Source organism: Pinus tabuliformis, chromosome 8 (genome assembly GCF_031772625.1).
Source record: "Pinus tabuliformis cultivar Carrire ecotype Pingquan chromosome 8, CPIR1, whole genome shotgun sequence".
NCBI lineage: Eukaryota > Viridiplantae > Streptophyta > Pinopsida > Pinales > Pinaceae > Pinus > Pinus tabuliformis.
Window position 1 is genome coordinate 1,158,083,477 of NC_142294.1, and position 19,373 is coordinate 1,158,102,849.

A 19,373-nucleotide genomic window follows, 5' to 3' on the forward strand; every position below is an offset into this window, starting at 1 on the left:
CGCCCCCCCCCCCCCCGGATCCAAAGGCAGAATCGCGAATCGTACGGAATCGATCCGGAATCCCCACAGGAAGCACGATTCCGTTTTTGAGGTGGCGCGATTCCAGGTTAAAAAAACGATTCCTGCCATTTGAGGTTGCGGCCCCCCGGAATCGCGGTTCGGGAGGCGATTCGGGCAAGGGGTGGCGCCACGCAACCTGCCCGGAAGCGCACGCCACCCGCACGCCACCCAGGCGCAACCCGCGGAGGCAGCGAATTAAACGTATTTTTTTTTTAATTTCTTTTAAAATTTAACTTAACTAGCATGAGGGGGTGGGTTAGGGTGAGTTTAGGGTGACTTTAGAAAAGAATAAAGCCCCCATTCTCTTCTCATTTTCTCACTTTGAGTTTATGAGAGTTGGAGAAGAGAAGAGAGGAGAGGAGAAGAGAAGAGAGGAAAGGAGAGGAGAAGAGAGGAGAGCTTGGAGGAGTGAAGAAGGAGGAGCTAGGAGAAGGAGGAGGAGCTTGGAGCAAGAGCTTGGAGGACTTCATCTACAAGAGCTAAAGAGGTAAGTTCAAACCCCAAACTCCCTTGTTTTTTTGAAAAAAAAATTGTATTTTTCTCCTCCCTCTCCTACTCTTTCCCATTGTTTCTACTTGCTCCTTTATTTACAGGTTGTCCACCACCTATATCCATATTCCAAGATGGTGTTCTTTTGGCTTCTATGTATCATTCCACTCTTGGTTTTAATGATGGCAAGGGTGAGGAATAGAGGGGAAGAGGAAGGGGATGAACTTGGTCCTAATAGTAGTGACCCAATGTATGATGAGGAGGAAGGGTTTGAAGAGGAAGGGGATGAACTTGAAGAGGACACTGAAGCACAAGATGGGAAAGGTACATCAAATCCCTTGTGGAACTATGTGACCAAACTTGAAGGGGGAAAGGGTGGTGGATCTTACAAATGGATGTGCCCTCATGGTTGTCATGGAGGAAAACCATATACGGGTTCATATACCCGTCTGAGGAGGCATCTTTGTGGGGTGCTAGACAGTGATGAAAAAAAGGGTTCTGTGGGGGTAACCATTTGCCCAAACATTTCAAGTGAACAAAGACAAAAATACATCAAAATAGAGATGGCTGCACAACGAAAAAACAAGAAACAAAAAACTCATTCTGAATCAAGTGCAACCTCTAAATTTGGTAGTTGCCCATCTCCTCATGGTACTTTTGCAACCTCTGGAGGTAGAAAAACAATAGGGGATTTCCTTAATGTTGCTGGGAGGGATGATGTGGATGGAAAGATAGTCCGTTTTCTTTGTGCTTGCGGTGTACCATTCAATGTGCTTCGCTCTCCCTATTGGCATGAAATGGTAAAGGCCATCAATGAAGCCCCAAAAGGATACAAGGCCCCCAACTATGAGAAAGCTAGAACAGTGTTATTAGAAAGAGAAAAAGCTAAGGTTCAAAGAGCTTTGACACGTTTTACACATGAGTGGGTGGATTCTGGGGTATCCATTGTATCAGATGGGTGGACAAATATTAGAAACCAACATTTGATAAATGTTCTTGGTGTTTCTTCTAGTGGTGCAGTATTTATTACATCTCATGACTCCTCCTCCATCAGTGCAACTGCACCAAACATTGCAGATCTCCTATTGAAATCAATCAAAGATGTTGGTCCGAATAATGTGGTTCAAGTGATCACAGATAATGCAGCAAATTGTAAGTTAGCAGGAAAAATTATTGAGCGTACTCATCCACACATCTTTTGGTCTGGGTGCCTGGTTCACACATTGAACCTTTTGATGCATGATATTGTGAAACACAAAGATTGTGGGTGGATTGCTGAGGTTTACAGGAAAGGGAAGCAGCTCATTAAATTCATCACAGGGCATACAAGGGTAAACTACTTCTATGGCACTTACTCCAAGTTGCAATTGCTTAAAATTGCAAAGACAAGATTTGCTAGTTATTACCTCACCTTTAGGCGGCTAGTGAGGGTGAGACAAGCTTTAACTAATCTGGTGTGTGCTGAAACATGGGATGAAATTAACACTGACACAGATGGTGCTAATGAAGTCAAGGACACTGTTCTTGACAGTTACTTTTGGTCACAGGTTAAATATGTTTTGCAATTCACCAAACCAATTTATTACATGATCAAGTTTGCAGATTCAGATCGACCAGTAATTGGGGAGGTGTATGAGCAAATGGATAGCATGTTGGGGCAGATTAAAGACATTGTTGAGCCTAGAGATACCACCTTGTACAATTATATTCGTGAAGAGGTGGAAAAACGATGGGATATGCTAAATGTTCCATTGCATGCATTAGCATATGTTTTGACACCTAAATACTATCATCCATCATGGCTTTCAAAACCAGCACCTGGGGGGGGAGTCAGGAAAAAACCACACCAAGATAAAGAGGTTCACGAAAAATATATGGCTGCATTGAGTAGATTAATCCCTGATAATGAGGAGGCTGCATTGGTACGGAGACAGGTGAGCAACTATACGAGCAACACTGGTCCATTTGGGAGCATGCATGCAATTCAAGATCGAGAGCATTTTTCTGCTCTTGAGTGGTGGAACATGCATGGAGGGCCTACTCCACTTCTATAGAGTTTGGCATTGCGGGTGCTATCACAGGTGGTAAACACTTCTTCTGCAGAGAGGTGTTGGAGCTCTTATTCTTTCATCCACAGTGTTAAAAGGAACAGGTTGAATTTAGACCGGGCAGAGAGCTTGGTTTATGTTCATTACAACTTGCGATTGTTGTCCCATTACTGTGAAGATGCAAAGTCTAATAAAGACTTGTTGACTTGGGACAAGAATCCAAAGGAGCCCAATTTGGAGGATGGAGTGTTGCGACTAGAGCAATTAGAGGATTCTCTTATCCAGGTATGTCCATTGTGGTATGAATTTTCCAATTTTCCCTTATAAAGCATTTCTCTAATTCATGTTTTTAATTTTTTTGTTAACTAGTGTTTTTTTTTTGCATGAATTTTTTGAGCGATTCTAGGATGATGACACGGGTGTTGATATGCCACCACCCCCACCCCCATCTGGTCCCTTGGTTTCTAGGTTCCATGGTTCAACACCAACGGCAGGGGGTTCTTCTTCATCAGTTCCAGTGCCACGACTTACACAGGGACCATCTTCTTCATTGCCACCACGTGGAGGCCCGCCATCACGTTCTATTCGTGGTGGAAGGAGGAGAGATTAGTAGATATATTCACAATCTACTTCTTTTTGTCATAGATTACTCATTAGACTTGTAGACTTGTGAATTTGAATTTTGAACCTTTTTGGCTTGGCGGTGACCAAGTGACATATTTTGTAAACATTATTATTTGAATTTTGGACATGACAAATGTTGACAGTTGCTCACTTGCTAGATAAATCATAATATGCTCTATGTTTTATAATATGCTTAAAAATTTGATGTATGTTTGTAATAGCTAGAATATAGATGATTGTTGTACATACTAGTAACTACAATGGAATCATGGATGCCATATCTATCTTGATTTATGCAAAAATATGCATGTTTTCATGTCTTCTACAATTAATTTGGTATTTGGGATGTTTGGTTTGAGTATAAATGCAAAAAAATATAAAAAATATATATATATATAGCAGACGCTTCCGCGGACGCTTCGCTTCCTAGATTTTTGGAAAATGACGCTTCCGCGCTCCGCACTTCCGCTTCGCTCCCGCTTCGTGCAACATTGGTTGGGACAGCCTTCTCAAGGGAGGGGAACACAGGGGAGTTTTACCCACACCGGAATCGCAATAAGGATATCCTCCGTGAAATCAAAGGCCAAAGTACATCTATTCAGATACATTCCTCCTCTTCCGAAAATATAAGGACAGTTTATGAAGATGACCTCTTTGTCTTCCTTGAATTCAAACAGAAAGGTGAAGAAACCGTTACCCACAGCAAATATGCCCAGGTTTCCTTTCATTTTATCCTTCCAGTTCTTCTCCATCCAAAATTCCAATGACTTGGGAGAAGGCTACATTCCTATGAAATTCCCAGAAGAGATGATCTACAGAAAACCAGAGGCAGCAGCACTGAGGGGATCGTCTCCATTCGTTTTACGAACTTCAAGGGGTTCGAATTGGATCTTTGTCTTCGTGGAAGGGAAGAGATCAACGCTTGAAAGGCAGCTGCCTCGTCAAGGGAGGGGGAGAAGCCCCCTCAGGGGAAGCCATCATTGGCGAAAGTAGGGAAGCCATCGGGCCGAGGTTGCAGTTCAATTAGGGTTGCAAAGCACTCCTTTTTTGAGATTTTAATTGGCAAGTGTAAGGGTTGTGCATAATATTATAAAGTTTGGCTTGTTATGCTTACAAGCTTGAAACAACTACAAATGTGTTATGTAAAAAAATTAGTTAATTTTAGGTTTATTATTTAATTTAGGTTTAGTTAGACGAAAGGGCACAATCATAAGATCATGCCCTTTCCTAAAGGGTGCCCATGGCGGTATATAAGCCAGGCAACCCACTGTAAACATTCATCATCTGTAATTTCATCTCTTTAATAAAATATTTATATATAATTTCTGCGTATATTAAAGTTCTCTGCTTCATCTGGTATCGGAGCAGTTCGTTCTGCCATCCAACTGTGCCCACCATCTAAATTCCACAGCCTGTCGTCCGTCCGCTGCCCACAGACTTCACCTTCGACCGTAGCCAGCCGTTAAAATTACTGTCCGCGTCCCCCGTCCCCGCTGCGTCCGTCCCATACACCACCATCGACCGTAGCCAGCCTGCGGTTACGGTGATATTCGATATTCGATATAATTGCCAGCCTGCGGTGTTATTCCATACGATTTTTTCGAATAAGTCAAAAGGGTCCGTTAAATCAACGTGACTGTTCAGAGTTTAATGATATATACAAAAAATAATTATAACGTGATTAGTTATAATATACGTATATCATATTTTAATTTATATATAATATATATATATAATTTAATTAAAAGTTATATAATTCATAACTTTAATTTTTATATATATATATATATATAAGAGGTTAATAATTATAAATTATAATTTATAAAAAAAAAAAAATACATATATATATATATATATATTAATTTAATTTAATTATTAAATTAATTTAATTTAATTTAAAAAAAAAAAAACCCTTACGCTGGCAGATAAATACACGCCCCCGCAAACCTGCTCAATGTCGACAATGACAATGGCGGATTTCCAGAAAAAATTGGTTGACGCAGAGCATAAGATAAATAACAACCACGACGAGGTCAGTAAAAGATTAAATGAAGTCGAGAGCAAGCTTGGGGAGCAAGCAGACAAAATCAAAAATCTTCAAGATACGACAAATCGAATAGAGATAAAGATGGAAAGTCAACATGTCCAAACAGAAGTAAACATCAGAGATGCTTTAACAATGCTGAGACTTCTGTGTAAAAGGTCGAATTGTACACCCGAAGAGCTATTAAAAGAAAGTGAAGAGAATCAAGAACACCTCTCATTAGATTCAACAAAGTCAACAAATTCTCATGAAAAGGTTGAATCCCCAAGAAAATCAGCGACACCCCACCAAGAAGCAAGTAACACGGCCTTTACAAACAAGCAACTTTGGGATACCCTTACTAATCAACACCCTCTTTTTGCTCAACCATCAGCCACATACCAGAAGAGGGCAAAGGTTGAGATGCCTAAATTCAATGGAAACGAAAAAAGCAATGTTGCATGGATAAATAAAGCAGAAGAATACTTTGAGATATATGACATCACTGACGATGACGAAAAGCTCAGACATGCATCCATGAAAATGGAAGGAGAAGCATATAACCGGTATATGTGGTGGAAAAAAACAACACACGTCATTAGCTGGAGAAAATTTAAAGATGCTTTTTTTAAAATATTTCAAGGTGTAAAAGAAGAAGAGTTCTTTTCAAAACTCATCAAATTACGACAAAAAGGAAGTGTGGATGAATACACTCAAGAATGGGAGACCTTAGTAACTCGAGTGCCTGGGTTATCAAAATCTCGTTTAATTCAGTCATACATCTCAGGACTTAAAACCCATTTACAAGTAGAACTTGAGATGCATGACATTTCATCAATAGAAGTAGCAAGACGAAAAGCAAAAACAGCCGAAAAGAAATTCGAACAAATATTTTGGTCAAAAGCCGAAAAAACATATTCAAGACGAAGAACACCTCAGTATGCAGACGCAAAAAATACAAGATATGTTCCACCACATCGTCGTGAAGATGAAAAATCTAATGTGGAAGCACAAAGGATAAAGGAGGGTAAATGCAAGCGCTGTGGTGAAAAGTGGGATCCCAAACATAGGTGAGCTAAAGGAAAAGAACCAAAAAACCTATATAATTGTGAAGCAACCAATGATTCAAACAGTGAAGATTCTGACATAGAAGAAACAGGAGATGCCCCAGAATTCTCACCAGAATTAGATGACGAAAGTATTCCGCAAGTGTCGTTATCAGCTATGACAGGTATATCACAACCTCAGACTCTAAAGTTAAAGGGACACATTAAGAAGAACAACGTGGTGGTTCTCATTGACTCTGGTAGCACACACAATTTTTTGGATGCAACCATGGCCAAGAGACTCAATATTTTTTCATTTCCCTTACCAAGCATGAAGGTAATGGTAGCAGACAGTAAGAGGATTGAAAAGGTGGGGAAATGTCATAAGGTTAAATTGCAAATTCAAGACTTCAATTTAGAGTCTTCGTTTTTCACAGTACCGTTAGGAGAAGTAGATGTAGTCTTAGGTGTCCAGTGGTTACGAACCTTAGGTACTTATGCCACTAACCACCAAGTACAATTTATAAAATTCAAATGGGGAGGTCAGAAGTACAAACTACACGGATTCCAAGCACCAGAAAATCAAATTGTATCATCATCTCAGATGATGAAGATGATTCGAAGAAGAGCACCTGCTTATGTAGTACAATGTCATCAATTAGAAATGTTATCTACAAGTATGACCAGTGAAGAGTCACCCGAGATACAAGAACTAATTAGGAAACATGAAGAAGTATTTCAAGACCTACCTCTAAAGATGCCGCCTAATAGGGAAATTGAGCATACAATAGAAGTCAAGGCAGGATTAGACCCGGTTAACATCAAGCCATACCGATATCCACATCACCAAAAAACAGAAATCGAGAGATTAATCCAAGACCTCTTAAGGTGTGGAATCATCTCGAAAAGTAAAACTCCTTACGCTGCTCCAGTGGTGTTGGTAAGGAAGAAAGATGGGTCATTTAGGCTATGTATTGACTATAGGGGATTAAACAAAATAACCATTAAAAACAAGTTTCCAATCCCCTTTATCGACGAAATGTTGGATGAGCTACATGGCGCAAGGTATTTCTCAAAATTGGACCTAAGATCAGGTTACTATCAAATTAGAATAAGATAAGAAGACATACCAAAAACCGCATTCTGAACACACGAAGGTCATTATGAATTTAAAGTAATGCCGTTTGGATTAACCAATGCACCAGCAACGTTTCAAGCAACTATGAATGAATTATTTCGCCCACATCTCAGAAAGTTTGTATTAGTATTCTTTGATGATATTCTAATTTACAGTAAAACTTGGAAGGAGCACTTGCAACATTTGGATAAGGTTCTTACACTACTTAAAGAACGAAAATTTTATGCAAAAAAATCCAAATGCACCTTCGGAAAGGAAGAAGTAAAATACCTTGGACACATTATATCCCATGAAGGTGTAAAGGTGGACCCTAACAAAATCAAAGCTATAAAAGAATGGACCAAACCTGTTAATATATCCAAGTTAAGAGGGTTCTTAGGTTAGACAGGATATTACCGAAGGTTTATTAAAAACTATGCACATATAACTGCACCTCTAACAAATCTTTTAAAGAAGAATTCATTTCTATGGGATGAGGAAGCAAGAAGGTGTTTTGAAAAATTAAAAGAAATTATGTCTAATGCTCCCGTATTAGCAACACCAGATTTTTCTAAACCATTTATCATTGAGTGTGATGCTTCTAGATTCGGTATAGGTGCAGTACTAATGCAACAAGGACATCCCATAGCTTTTGAAAGTAGGAAGCTCAATAAAAGAGAACACCTCAAATCCACATACAACAAAGAAATGCTCGCTATCATGCACGTACTAGCTAAGTGGAGGCAATATCTTTTGGGAAGTAAGTTTTCTATTCGAACAGACCATAACAGTCTCCAATATCTCCTTCAACAAAAAACACTTTCCGAAGAACAACAAAAATGGATTGAAAAAATTGCCGCTTTTGACTTGGAAATACTACATAAAAGAGGTAAAGACAATGTAGTAGCAGATGCCTTATCCAGGAAAGATGAAGAACCAACACTACTTGCAATGTCGGTTGTTGTTCCTGAGTGGCTTAATGGAATTCGAAGTGAGTATGCCAAGGATCCAGAAGTAACAGCAATAATCAATAACCTTCCCAATAACTCAAAATTTGAATGGAAGAATGATATCCTATGGTATAAGGGAAGAATATATCTAAATACAAATTCCAAGTTTAAGTTTAAGATACTCAAGGAATTACATGACTCACCGTCAGCTGGACACATAGGATTCTTTAAGACTTACTACAATGCATGTCAATCCTTCTTTTGGAAGGGAAAGAATCATGATATTCAGAAGTATGTAGCAGAGTGTGACACATGTCAAAGGAATAAAAGCAAAAATATTACGACACCAGGATTACTTCACCCCTTAAACATTCCAAATCAAAAGTGGGAAGAAATCTCAATGGACTTTATCGAAGGATTACCAGTGTCTGAAGGCAAGGACAAGATTTTCGTAGTAGTCGACAGACTCACCAAATATGCTCACTTTATGGCAATAAAGAAGTCATACTCAGCAAAAGAAATCGCTGAAATATTTTGCAAAAATATATATAAGTTACACGGTTTTCCAAAAGTCATTATAAGTGATAGAGATGCCAAGTTCAAAGGTAATTTCTGGAAGGAATTGTTCAACCATATAGGAACTTACCTAAATATGAGTTCCGCTTATCACCCGCAAACAGATGGCCAAACAGAAGTTGTCAATAAATGTTTGGAGGCCTACCTACGTTGCTACGCTACAGAAAAACAAAATAAATGGGCTCAATGGTTACACCTTGTTGAATGGTGGTATAAATCCACCTATCATACATCAGCAAAAATGACACCATTTCAAGCCCTATACGGGTATGAACTCCCGAAATGTAAAGATCTAGCTATTGTCCAAACAAATCTACCTGCTGTTAAAAATCAACTAGAAGAAACCCAAAAAATCATCCAAATATTAAAAGAAAACCTGAATAATGCAAGGAATCGTATGAAGCAACAAGCAGACTGTAACAGAACCGAAAGAGAGTTTGAAGTTGGAGAATGGGTATTTGTTAAGCTCCAACCATACAAACAATTATCCTTAAAACAGAAAGGAAAAAACAAATTGGCACCAAAGTTTTATGGACCTTATCAGATCAACAAAAAGATTAGCCAAGTTGCGTATGGTTTAAGCCTTCAGAGACAAGTCGTGTTCACAACGTCATCCACGTATCTTGCCTTAAAAGGGCACTAGGTAACAATCAAACAGCACAAACAACATTTCCATCCCTAGATGATGAGGGATAGAACCAGAAGGTATTTTGTCTACTAGAGAAAGAAAGCTTCGTTATCGTACTATCAAGGAATATCTGATCAAGTGGAAGGACTTGCCCGAAGAAGAAGCTTCTTGGGAGAATGAAGCATATTGTCAACAACATCCGTCGTTACGTATGCTTTGAGGACAAAGCATTCTTTCGAGAGGAAGGCAATGTTATGTAAAAAATTAGTTAATTTTAGGTTTATTATTTAATTTAGGTTTAGTTAGACGAAAGGGCACGATCATAAGATCATGCCCTTTCCTAAAGGGTGCCCATGGCGGTATATAAGCCAGGCAACCCACTGTAAACATTCATCATCTGTAATTTCATCTCTTTAATAAAATATTTATATATAATTTATGCGTATATTAAAGTTCTCTGCTTCAAAATGTTAATATTGAATTCTATATATATAATCGTCATCCCCAACCCGTCGTCCCCTAAAAATTTAGGGGTGCGCTCTAGCCATTCTGGGGACGCGTCCCCCCATCCCCAAAACCAGTGCAACATATATATATATATATATATATATATATATATATATATATATATATATGCGAGAGTGCCCTTTCAGGAAGAGTCAAGGCACTTAGAAGATACATGACCTTCCATTGTTGCTAATTATCACTTATTAATTCTTATTTAATTATATTTATATTTTTATATTCATTACATCAAACTCAAACCTGAACCATGTGACATAGCCACCATGATACTTGTGGATGCCACGTTAACCCCCATTACCCACACATGTAGTGTTAGTCATGTGTGCACTTTCAAGAATATTCTAGAGGGTCCAAAACCTTAACACCAATTGAGGGTCGAGGAATGAAACAAAACCCTAACCCTAGATGGCTATCAATTTATCTTAAACTCCATGCCTCTACAAAAGGAAGGGGTTCCATTCTTTTGGCACTATTATTGTTTCATAGTCAAGCAAAGCATCTAGGAGTGGGATACTTAAGCATAACAAAGGAGGTAGAAGATTTTGTAGAAGCCATTCAGGTCATAGTGTCCATGGCAACTCCATAGTGAGTGCCCTCTTCTTTGTATTTGCATTTCATAACTAAGAAAAAGAGAACAAAGCATAGGCCTCACCTTAGCTGGGTTTTCTCCCATATTGGGTTTCCTATGTCATGTCTTTTAGTCATTGTGTAGATGTTGTGTTCATTTGCATGTTTCTTTTATTTCAGTTTCAATTATTTCCAAAATTTTGAGCATTATATTGGTAATATTAAATTTGATATCTAAGGTAATAAATTGCATAATAAAAGCCCACAAGGCATAGAGCAAAGAGTGACTGGGTGTTCTGTTAAGGCACTCTGTGGTGTAAAGCTCACCGGTTCGAAACTTCTTGGTAAAAAAACTAGCCATGCTTAGGGTTGGCATGGCACAAGCTAGGTGCGATCCCCGGGTGAATTTCACGATTTAAATGTCCCTAGGTCGCGGATATTCAAGCCACAAATTAGGCGTGGCAGTCATCTCAGGACTCGCATAACCAAGCAAACAAACAAAAAATGCATAACAAAATATTTCCAACTATTGTAAAGATCTATTGCAATGAATTTTTCCAATGAAATATCCATGACAATTTACAAATCATTTTGGTATCATTGTTATTAACCTATTACTCTAAAAGAAGCTAGTCCAACACCACTCCAATTACCCTGGGTTTGTGATTTTCCAAGCTTGCTTTAGACGTGTAGAGAAGAAAAATTTGGAGGTTAGGATTTGTCTGCAAAATGTTGACAATGAATAATGACAAGAATGATAATCAAATCTGAAATCCTCCAATTCCAGAGGGAGATGCCAACAAGAGACCTCCCACCACCATGACATTTTTGGGAATGAGAACTTCTTGGATATGGATCAAATGAAAACTGCAGTGGCAGACATTTGAAGCCAAGTTGCCTAGATCTTGGACCAAGTACTTAATGTTAGGATGCATTTGCACAATCATTGTTATCAACTACAGACAAATATTGTTAAGACTCACCGTCTTCTTAACAAGTGCCATGGGGGGAGTCCAGCAAAATTAACTCTAAGTCAAAATTGTTGAAAAAATAGTAGCGTAACAATGAATTTCCTTAAATAAAATTTCATTTCTGACAATTCTAGAGTGACTTTCTAAAATTGGAAAGTCATGTCTAACATCTCAAGCATGACTTTGGAAAAATAGTAAATCACCTTGCATCAATTGGTAATCAAGTATAGATGTTGCAAAATCACTTAACTTATCATTAAGCAATCTTAATAGTTCAACTTTTGACTTAATCATCAATATTATTATTATTTTTATTATTATCCTTATGATACTATGACATTAAATATTAAAAGGAACTTCAAGTCACCTTACCTTCATCACTAAATCACTTTGTACCTCTATGTCTCACATAGCACATTGTAACTCTCTCTCTCTCTTAATGGATATGTTTCACTCTCATTAAAGTCTAGTCATGATCCAAAAGGGATTTTGGATAGACTCCTAAGTCTAAGTGGTCCTCACAGAGGAAAAATGAAAGTCCAAGAAAGTTCTTGGAAATAGCCCCATTGCAGAGATCCTTTCCTTCTAAATCTACTGCAACTTGAATGGGCTAAAATGGACTTAGGATGCAGAAGTTATCGCATGCAGAAGATGCCCGGTTTCTTTGAAAAAAGAGGCAAAAAACCCTTAAAAAGGGAAATCGCATCGGAAAAAGGCAAAGGCCGGATTTTAAGTGAAGGCGGAGGAAACTCCGATTCGTCGATCTGATCGATCAGATCGGAGGCAGATAGAGATGCGATATCGGGACCTAGATCTGCCGATCGCCGATGATCGGATCGGCAGATCACAATCAGCGTTGGCATAGGCCATGCCCTATGGGAAGACCCCGAGACTTATCCGATATGCGATTGTGACAAGTCACATCGCGATATCGCATCAAAACATTGCCGATATATATATATATATATATATATATATATATATATATATATATATATATATATGCGATGCGATGGCCGAACCCGACGAGGCTATAGGCGATAGTTGATATATTTTAAGATCCGTCAAACGGCAAAATTCTATGTATTTTGTGTATTTCGTTTAATAAACGAAATACGAAGGGAAGCGTCGATGTGATGAAATCCAGACCCGAAAGGGGTTTCTAAATACAAATGTATATTATTTCAAATCCGCCATAAGGCCATTTTGCGGGATTTTCAGCATTTTAATGTATTTTTAAATACAAAGGAAACAAGCAAATTTCGGGAGGACCAAAGGCTATGTGGTTTGCGTCGGGCTCCGCCCGATCCCATACATTGGCTACCACGTGTCCTAGCTAAGGAGAGAGAAAACCACCCTCATTGGGTGATTAACCCTCGTACGGAAGAGCCGCCTGAAATGAATCACAGCCGTTGGATCTGGATCTTCCAGATCAACGGTGGAGATGTGATAAGCGCTATAAAGGTGGACCCGATAGGAGTTATAAGGCAGAATTTATAATATTTCAAATCCGATGAATAGTGATTTGGAGGATTTTTCAGCGTTTTGCAGTGTTTCTCTGCGTAAACAGAAAACGACCGTTTTTGGGCTTTTCAACACAACGATGGTTCATTCCGTTATGGAACAGGTGGCCACCTTCCCTGAAGACGTTATGCAATGATTGCTAATGCTCAGAAGGGGATTCGAGCGGACAGAGGCCGGAAGCCAGAGAGCCCAAGAAGAGGAAACGAACGGACAGCGCCAATTGGCTTAAAAGCCATGAATGTCAGAGACAGAAGGTTGTTGTTAGAGTTGTTGCTGAAATCGAGCATAGGAAGTGCTGAGACAGGAGCGCAGAGAGCGAAGCCAAAGTAGGAGGCTAAGGCGAAAGAGAGCAGCGTAAAAAGGTAGCAACAAAAATAAGCAGCGCAGAAAGTAAACGCTGAAGCGCAGAGCAGCCAAGGGAGTCACTTGGAGTTCAAGTGGAAAAACCAGAGAGCTGTAAATTGCAAAGAGCCAAAGAAGCCATAGCTAGAGCGAGAGCCAAGAGCTTCAGAGCCAAGGAGAAGATGGTGTTTTAAGCCCACTAAATTCTGTGTAAACCAGTGGAGTTGAGTCAAAGAGCTTGTAAAAAGAACTCGGACCATAATCCCAAAGAGTCTAGTTGAGTTGACTAGAGCTCACGGAGACGTAGCCCAAGAGTTTTGGGTGAATTCCTAATTAATATCGTTGTTCTGTGTGTGTTTTATCGCTGCATTGTCTCTGCTGCTTTATTTATTGTTATATGTATTTATATATCAGTTGAGCACATCAATTTACAGCACAACAACAGAATTTAAGGCATATAATCAGTTAAAAACAAATAATAGCGTACACCTATATTTTCAAGTATTTCTTAATTCCGCATTGGTTAATCAATAAGACTTGGGAATATTTAAGCTTTGGAAGTGGGAGAGGTTCTTGTAAGTTAGTCAAGAAGCCTAAGTGCCCATTTTCAGATCAAGTGGTATCGGAGCATAAGTTTGGTTAACCTCACCTTCAAAGAAGGTTATATCAGAATGCTTGATTGACAGAGCAAAGATTGCTTGTCTAAAAGGTGTTTAAATAGTCAAAGGTTCATTGTATGATTGCTTTCAAACTGATTATTGTTTGAGTTTGCAGAGGTGAAGGGAAAGCTACTAATAGCAGTCCAGGAGGGACAAGAAGGAAGAGGGGCTGAAGGCATTCTTCTATCCCAAAGGACCTCAAGGCAATCCAAAGCACAAGAGGTTTGTTGCAAAAGGTTGCTTAAATAAGCTCTTTATTATCTTGTTGAAGTTTTTTGTTCATTGGCATAATGGAAACTTCTACAAGTGGGTCCTCAAATTCTGCTTTCTTCACAAGATTCTTTGATGAAGACATGAAGCAAGAATTGTCCACCATGATGGATATGGTGAGAGAAATGTATGAGGATGGAAGGAAGAGCAGCAGACTTAGAGAGCAGTTGAATTCCATGAAGGAAGAGAAGCAGTTGCTTTCTGACAAATTGCAGGAAATGGAGAGGCAACTTCATATTGCAAATATGAACCTGAAAAGGATGCATGAGTTGGAGACACAGCTTTTTGTTGCCCAAGAAGCCTTGGTCAAGTATCAGCTTGAAGAAGAGGTAAACCATTCCAGTTTGTCTTCAAATTCTTCTAAGGACAATCACTTTTATCAAGTAAAGATAGATATTGTTAGACTCACCATCTTCTCAACCAGTGCCATGTGGGGGAGTCCAGCAAAATTAACTGAGTCAGAACCCGAGTCAGAATCCAGTGAAGCCAAGTCCAGCATGATGAAGGCTACTCCTGATGAAGACAATGTTACAGTAGCCAGACCTGGAGAAGGGATCAAGTAGTAGGTTGAGATGAGTGATGTGCCCTTCAAGAAGCCCATCGTGAATGCAGAGGAAAATTAGTTCCATGGGCAATTATCTTTGCTATTTTTTATTTTTATGCTTAGCCTTCAGTCAGGTAGACCCACGTTGGTTTTTTGATACTGTTTGAAATGAGACTCATATAAGGTTGGGAAAGACTTCTCATTGTAGATAATAGCATGCTACGGTTTTAACGTGGCAATGCAGAACTCTCAAATCTTGTAATTTCTGTATAGCCCAAACGGTTAGCTCAATTAGATTTCGTAGATGGTCTTGTGAAAAAGTCCATGGACGTCTCAGAATTAAATCCCATTGAGTCCCATGGGATTACAAACTAGTATTTCCATTGGCAGTTAATGCTATCTTACATCTAGAAAACTGGCGAAGAGGGGAGAATTCTGCGGGAGGCTAGCAAGGTACCAGTATCACAACTTGGTATACTGAGTATATTTCTCTGGAAAATATTTATGACCTATGTCTCCAGACACCAATAATACAATGAACCTTCTTTCGTAGAAAAATAAATGTGTACTAAATGCATCTTATCTTTATGAATGCCACTGCATATATATGTTATTTTATCAATATGTGCATTACTAAAATACAAAATGCATTTAACTTAACAACGCCGGAGTGGTAATGGAAAGAACCCCTAATATTGTCTATATTTTCTATATATTCTCATAAAAATAATGTATTCAAAAAACAAAGCCCGGGAAAATTAGGAAAAACAAATCTACATTTAACAAATTAATTAGGCAAAGAGGATTTAACCTTTGCTTCTTGAAACTCAGAGCCAAGATAACCATTGGAGATACGGGACCGATTATCAAGCATCAAATAATATGCAACTGTAGCCTGAAGGAGGTAATAACATCAGCTAGCTGTTGGAAATGTTGGAGAATGTCCACTAATTTGCCAATAAAATGTATGAGAGATTCAATCATTCAGTCAGCATACCTCATTCTGTATTCTGCTTCGGAGGGATTCTACCAAAAGGTTCCTGTCAAAATTCCTTTTAATCACCTCCTGAAGAATTTCTTCATCAATCTGGACATAAATAAAATTTTGCAGTCATCAGCAAAATTTGTCAATGCAAAAGCTCTCTCCCTCTCTCTATATGTGTGTGTGTGTTACAATACTGAGAGCAACAGAAGTGTGACAGTTTGCTTAAAGAGTAAGGCCTTCTGAAGGACACCAGATCACCACATGAATTATCCCAGATTGATGAAACCACACACCCCCCCCCCTGCAACACACTTGCAGGTGACTAGTAATGACAACAAAATAACAGCAGTTGCCTTATAGTGTGTACAGTGTGGCTCTCGGGAATGAGGCCACCCAATAAATTTTCCATGCTGATATAAAACCAATGTGCCTTGGACATAAATACCAATCATGAGCAACCAGAACACAAACACTCAATTATCCAATCTACATTGTTATGTGTATGAATAACATTGTGGTGAGAGGGCCAATTTTTAGTAACATCATTCAAACCATTCTTCTGTATAGGGATTTACTATTGTTGTCAATAAGAATTTCCTACTATTTGTCATAACCCTACTAGGGTGCCTCATTAAACCCTCATATTCCCAAAGATGTTTGTTGCTTTTTCAGATAAATATCTGAACACTACACATAATACTCTTGTTTGTTCTCTCCATCAATGACAATGTCATTCAAAAATTTGTTCAACTAATCCTTCTTTCAAACTATTCTAACAAAATATAGAAAGCAGAAACATCAGGAACCAGAAATGTTTCAGAAACAGAATGGATTTTGTAAACAGCTCCTTCGAAACTCCACAAAAGAAGGAAACACCAGGATTTTAAAAAATATATAGATCATTACATGATTTAAAATTGGAAATTATGAAGTAAAATTTCTGTTCAATCTTTTATCAAATATTTTGGTTCCTAGACTTCCTCAGTCCTTATGGTCACTTTATGGATTTTATCATTTGTATTTCTCCATATAGCAGAATATTTTTAGTCTCATCATAGTTTTCTGTAGTTTCTCCATATAGTTGATCATGTCTATGAGTCAGTTAAAGATACCACGTGGGTTTAGGGTAAAAGTTTTACTTGACCTAATTTTCAATCATTTCATGTTATTGGGTTGCCAAATGTGCAAATTTTGACCAAGATTGTCATCGCTTGGCACTTTCTTGCTGATTGAGGATTGATTTTACTTCATCACAGATGTATTCCAAAGCTTGTTAAACTATTAGTTTTCTGAAATGCATATGAGGTTGTGGCGTGCCAAGCTTAACAACTTGGATAAAATACAATAAAGGTTGACGATGGCACAGGAGTATCATCACAAGTTCACTGTTCATAGCATGCCTTTAATATGCATAATAGTTCTTGTTGAAGGAAATGTAACTAGGTTCGGAGTTCATAAATGTACTTTTGATATTTGTTTTTAGTCAAGAAAAGAAATATTATTTTTATAATATATGTCAATGAGTTTCTTGCTCATTGAAATAGGTCTAGCACATGATTAAGTGCTATAGGTAAGTCAAATAGTCAAAAGAAAATGTTGAAGACCTTAAGGGCATGTTGCACCATGTATATAAGTCAAAGAATACTCCTCCAAGCAAAGTCAAGTCTCCTCCAAAGCAAAGGCACCATCAAAGAGTCTCCTCCAAGCATGTGACACCACCAAAGAAGCCATCCGAAGTAAGATAGCAAGTCAGCCTACAAACAGTCCTCAAGTCAGCCTTCTAGTCGGCCTAAAAGGAGGGACAGTCCTCTATATATAGAGGCTGTCCACTCCACTATAACGCACTCATATAGCTCTGAAATCAGTGAAGTTAAGGAGACAAGAAAAGAACGAAAAAGGACAAAGTCAAGGAGCCTCTAGTGCAGCAAAGTAAAGGGAAGCATAAGCAAAGGTTGGAGGCTGGTTTCTAGAGCAAAAACAGTCACACGTGCGAGGAAGAAGAAGGCTGCCTGTGGTCATAACAGCAGAGATTCACAGCCAAACACATCTCATCATTTGGGCTAGAGGCATAGGCCTAAAGGGTTTCCCACTCGAGCGAAGTAGCAAGGAAGAAAAGCGAAGGTAATAGGACTGTTCTAAAGCCTATTACAGTCATGCGTTTGAGGAGGAGGCTATCTCTGCTGTCATAACAGCCCTCCCATTACAGTCATACAAGTTCGTTGGTTGGTGAAGAAAAGGAAGGGATCATCACAAGGAAAGGGTATCATTATAGAGCAAGTGCAACAAGATCTAACAACAGTTCGAAGAAGGACTAAGTACTGGAAAACGAAGTGCCAGAAGAAGGAAGATTCGGGGAACAAAGTGCAGAAAGGAGGAAGAATTTGACTTGTGCCTGAAGGAAATTCTAGTCTAGGGTATAGGGTTTGGCATTGATAAACAAGAAGTTTCAATAAAAGAAACTTACTAAAGGGTTTTCCTCCCAAGAGAAGAGAAGTTTTGGCCCTGGCAAAAAGCCAACATCTTGTGTTCTTGTTCTTATGTTTTTGGTAGCAGTTTGATGAAGTACACACAGATGCATTAATAAGAAGAAGAAGATTAAGCCAACAAAAAAAGTAAAAAGACTCCAAAAATTGTTATCAAGTAAATAAGAATCACACTACACCTAATTGCCCTAGATTCTTCAACAGTCCTGACCCCTGGTAGGAATATAATGCCTAAATTCAACTCCAGGAGAGTAAGGGAAGGAGGCTAATGGTTTTAGATTATAAAGAATCTTACATATTTGGTGCAGGACTAACAATGCATAACGCCATAAAAGCTTTGGGTTTACTGAAGGGAGCTTAAAAAGAATCTTACAGTTTATAACAAAGAACCCACAGATTTTGTGAAGGACTCACAATGCATAATGTCATAGAAGCTTTGTGTTCACTGAACGGAGTTTAAAAGTTGGAAATGAGCGCTAAAAGATCAAATATGACAGGTGGCTTCAGTTTATTTCTCGATTTAGTATCAAAGGACAAAACTCAAAATTCAAGGCTCTCAAGTACAATTTATGAGATCAAGGACCACCTTAAAGTATGAAAGAGTGCACCTTACCTAAATACTGAAGTGTATTAGGTTCAGTTGACTGCTACTGGTTCTGTGATAACACTGCGTTAAAACCACTATAGGAGAGGAATTTCTAGTTTCAACTGCTGCCTGTTTAATGTAGCTCTCTCTGTTACATGATATCATTATTTGTTCTATGAAGTAATATAGGAAGCATTTAAAAATACTAAGGAGAAGGAATTGCAAGGAGACTTCTTAGTAAAAGAGAGATCTAATTTAGAGGGATAAATGAGGGATCAGCAAACATCATGACCAGTGACCAGTCTATCGACAGATTTGTTGACAGCACCATATCAGATGCAAGTATCTTCAAGATA

General features: G+C 38.6%; 1 protein-coding gene across 4 annotated transcripts in view; it reads right to left on the minus strand.

Annotated features, from left to right (window-relative positions):
* Positions 1-19,373, minus strand: part of LOC149239449 (SNF1-related protein kinase catalytic subunit alpha KIN10-like) — a 124,484-nt gene that overhangs the window by 14,105 nt on the left and 91,006 nt on the right. For all 4 annotated transcript variants that reach the window (XM_089373424.1, XM_089373423.1, XM_089373422.1 and 1 more), the window contains 2 exons: positions 15,961-16,050; positions 15,775-15,858 (listed from right to left, as the gene is read on the minus strand). In XM_089373424.1, coding sequence (XP_089229550.1) covers positions 15,775-15,858; positions 15,961-16,050 — 174 coding nt within the window. The remainder of the gene's footprint in view (positions 1-15,774; positions 15,859-15,960; positions 16,051-19,373) is intronic.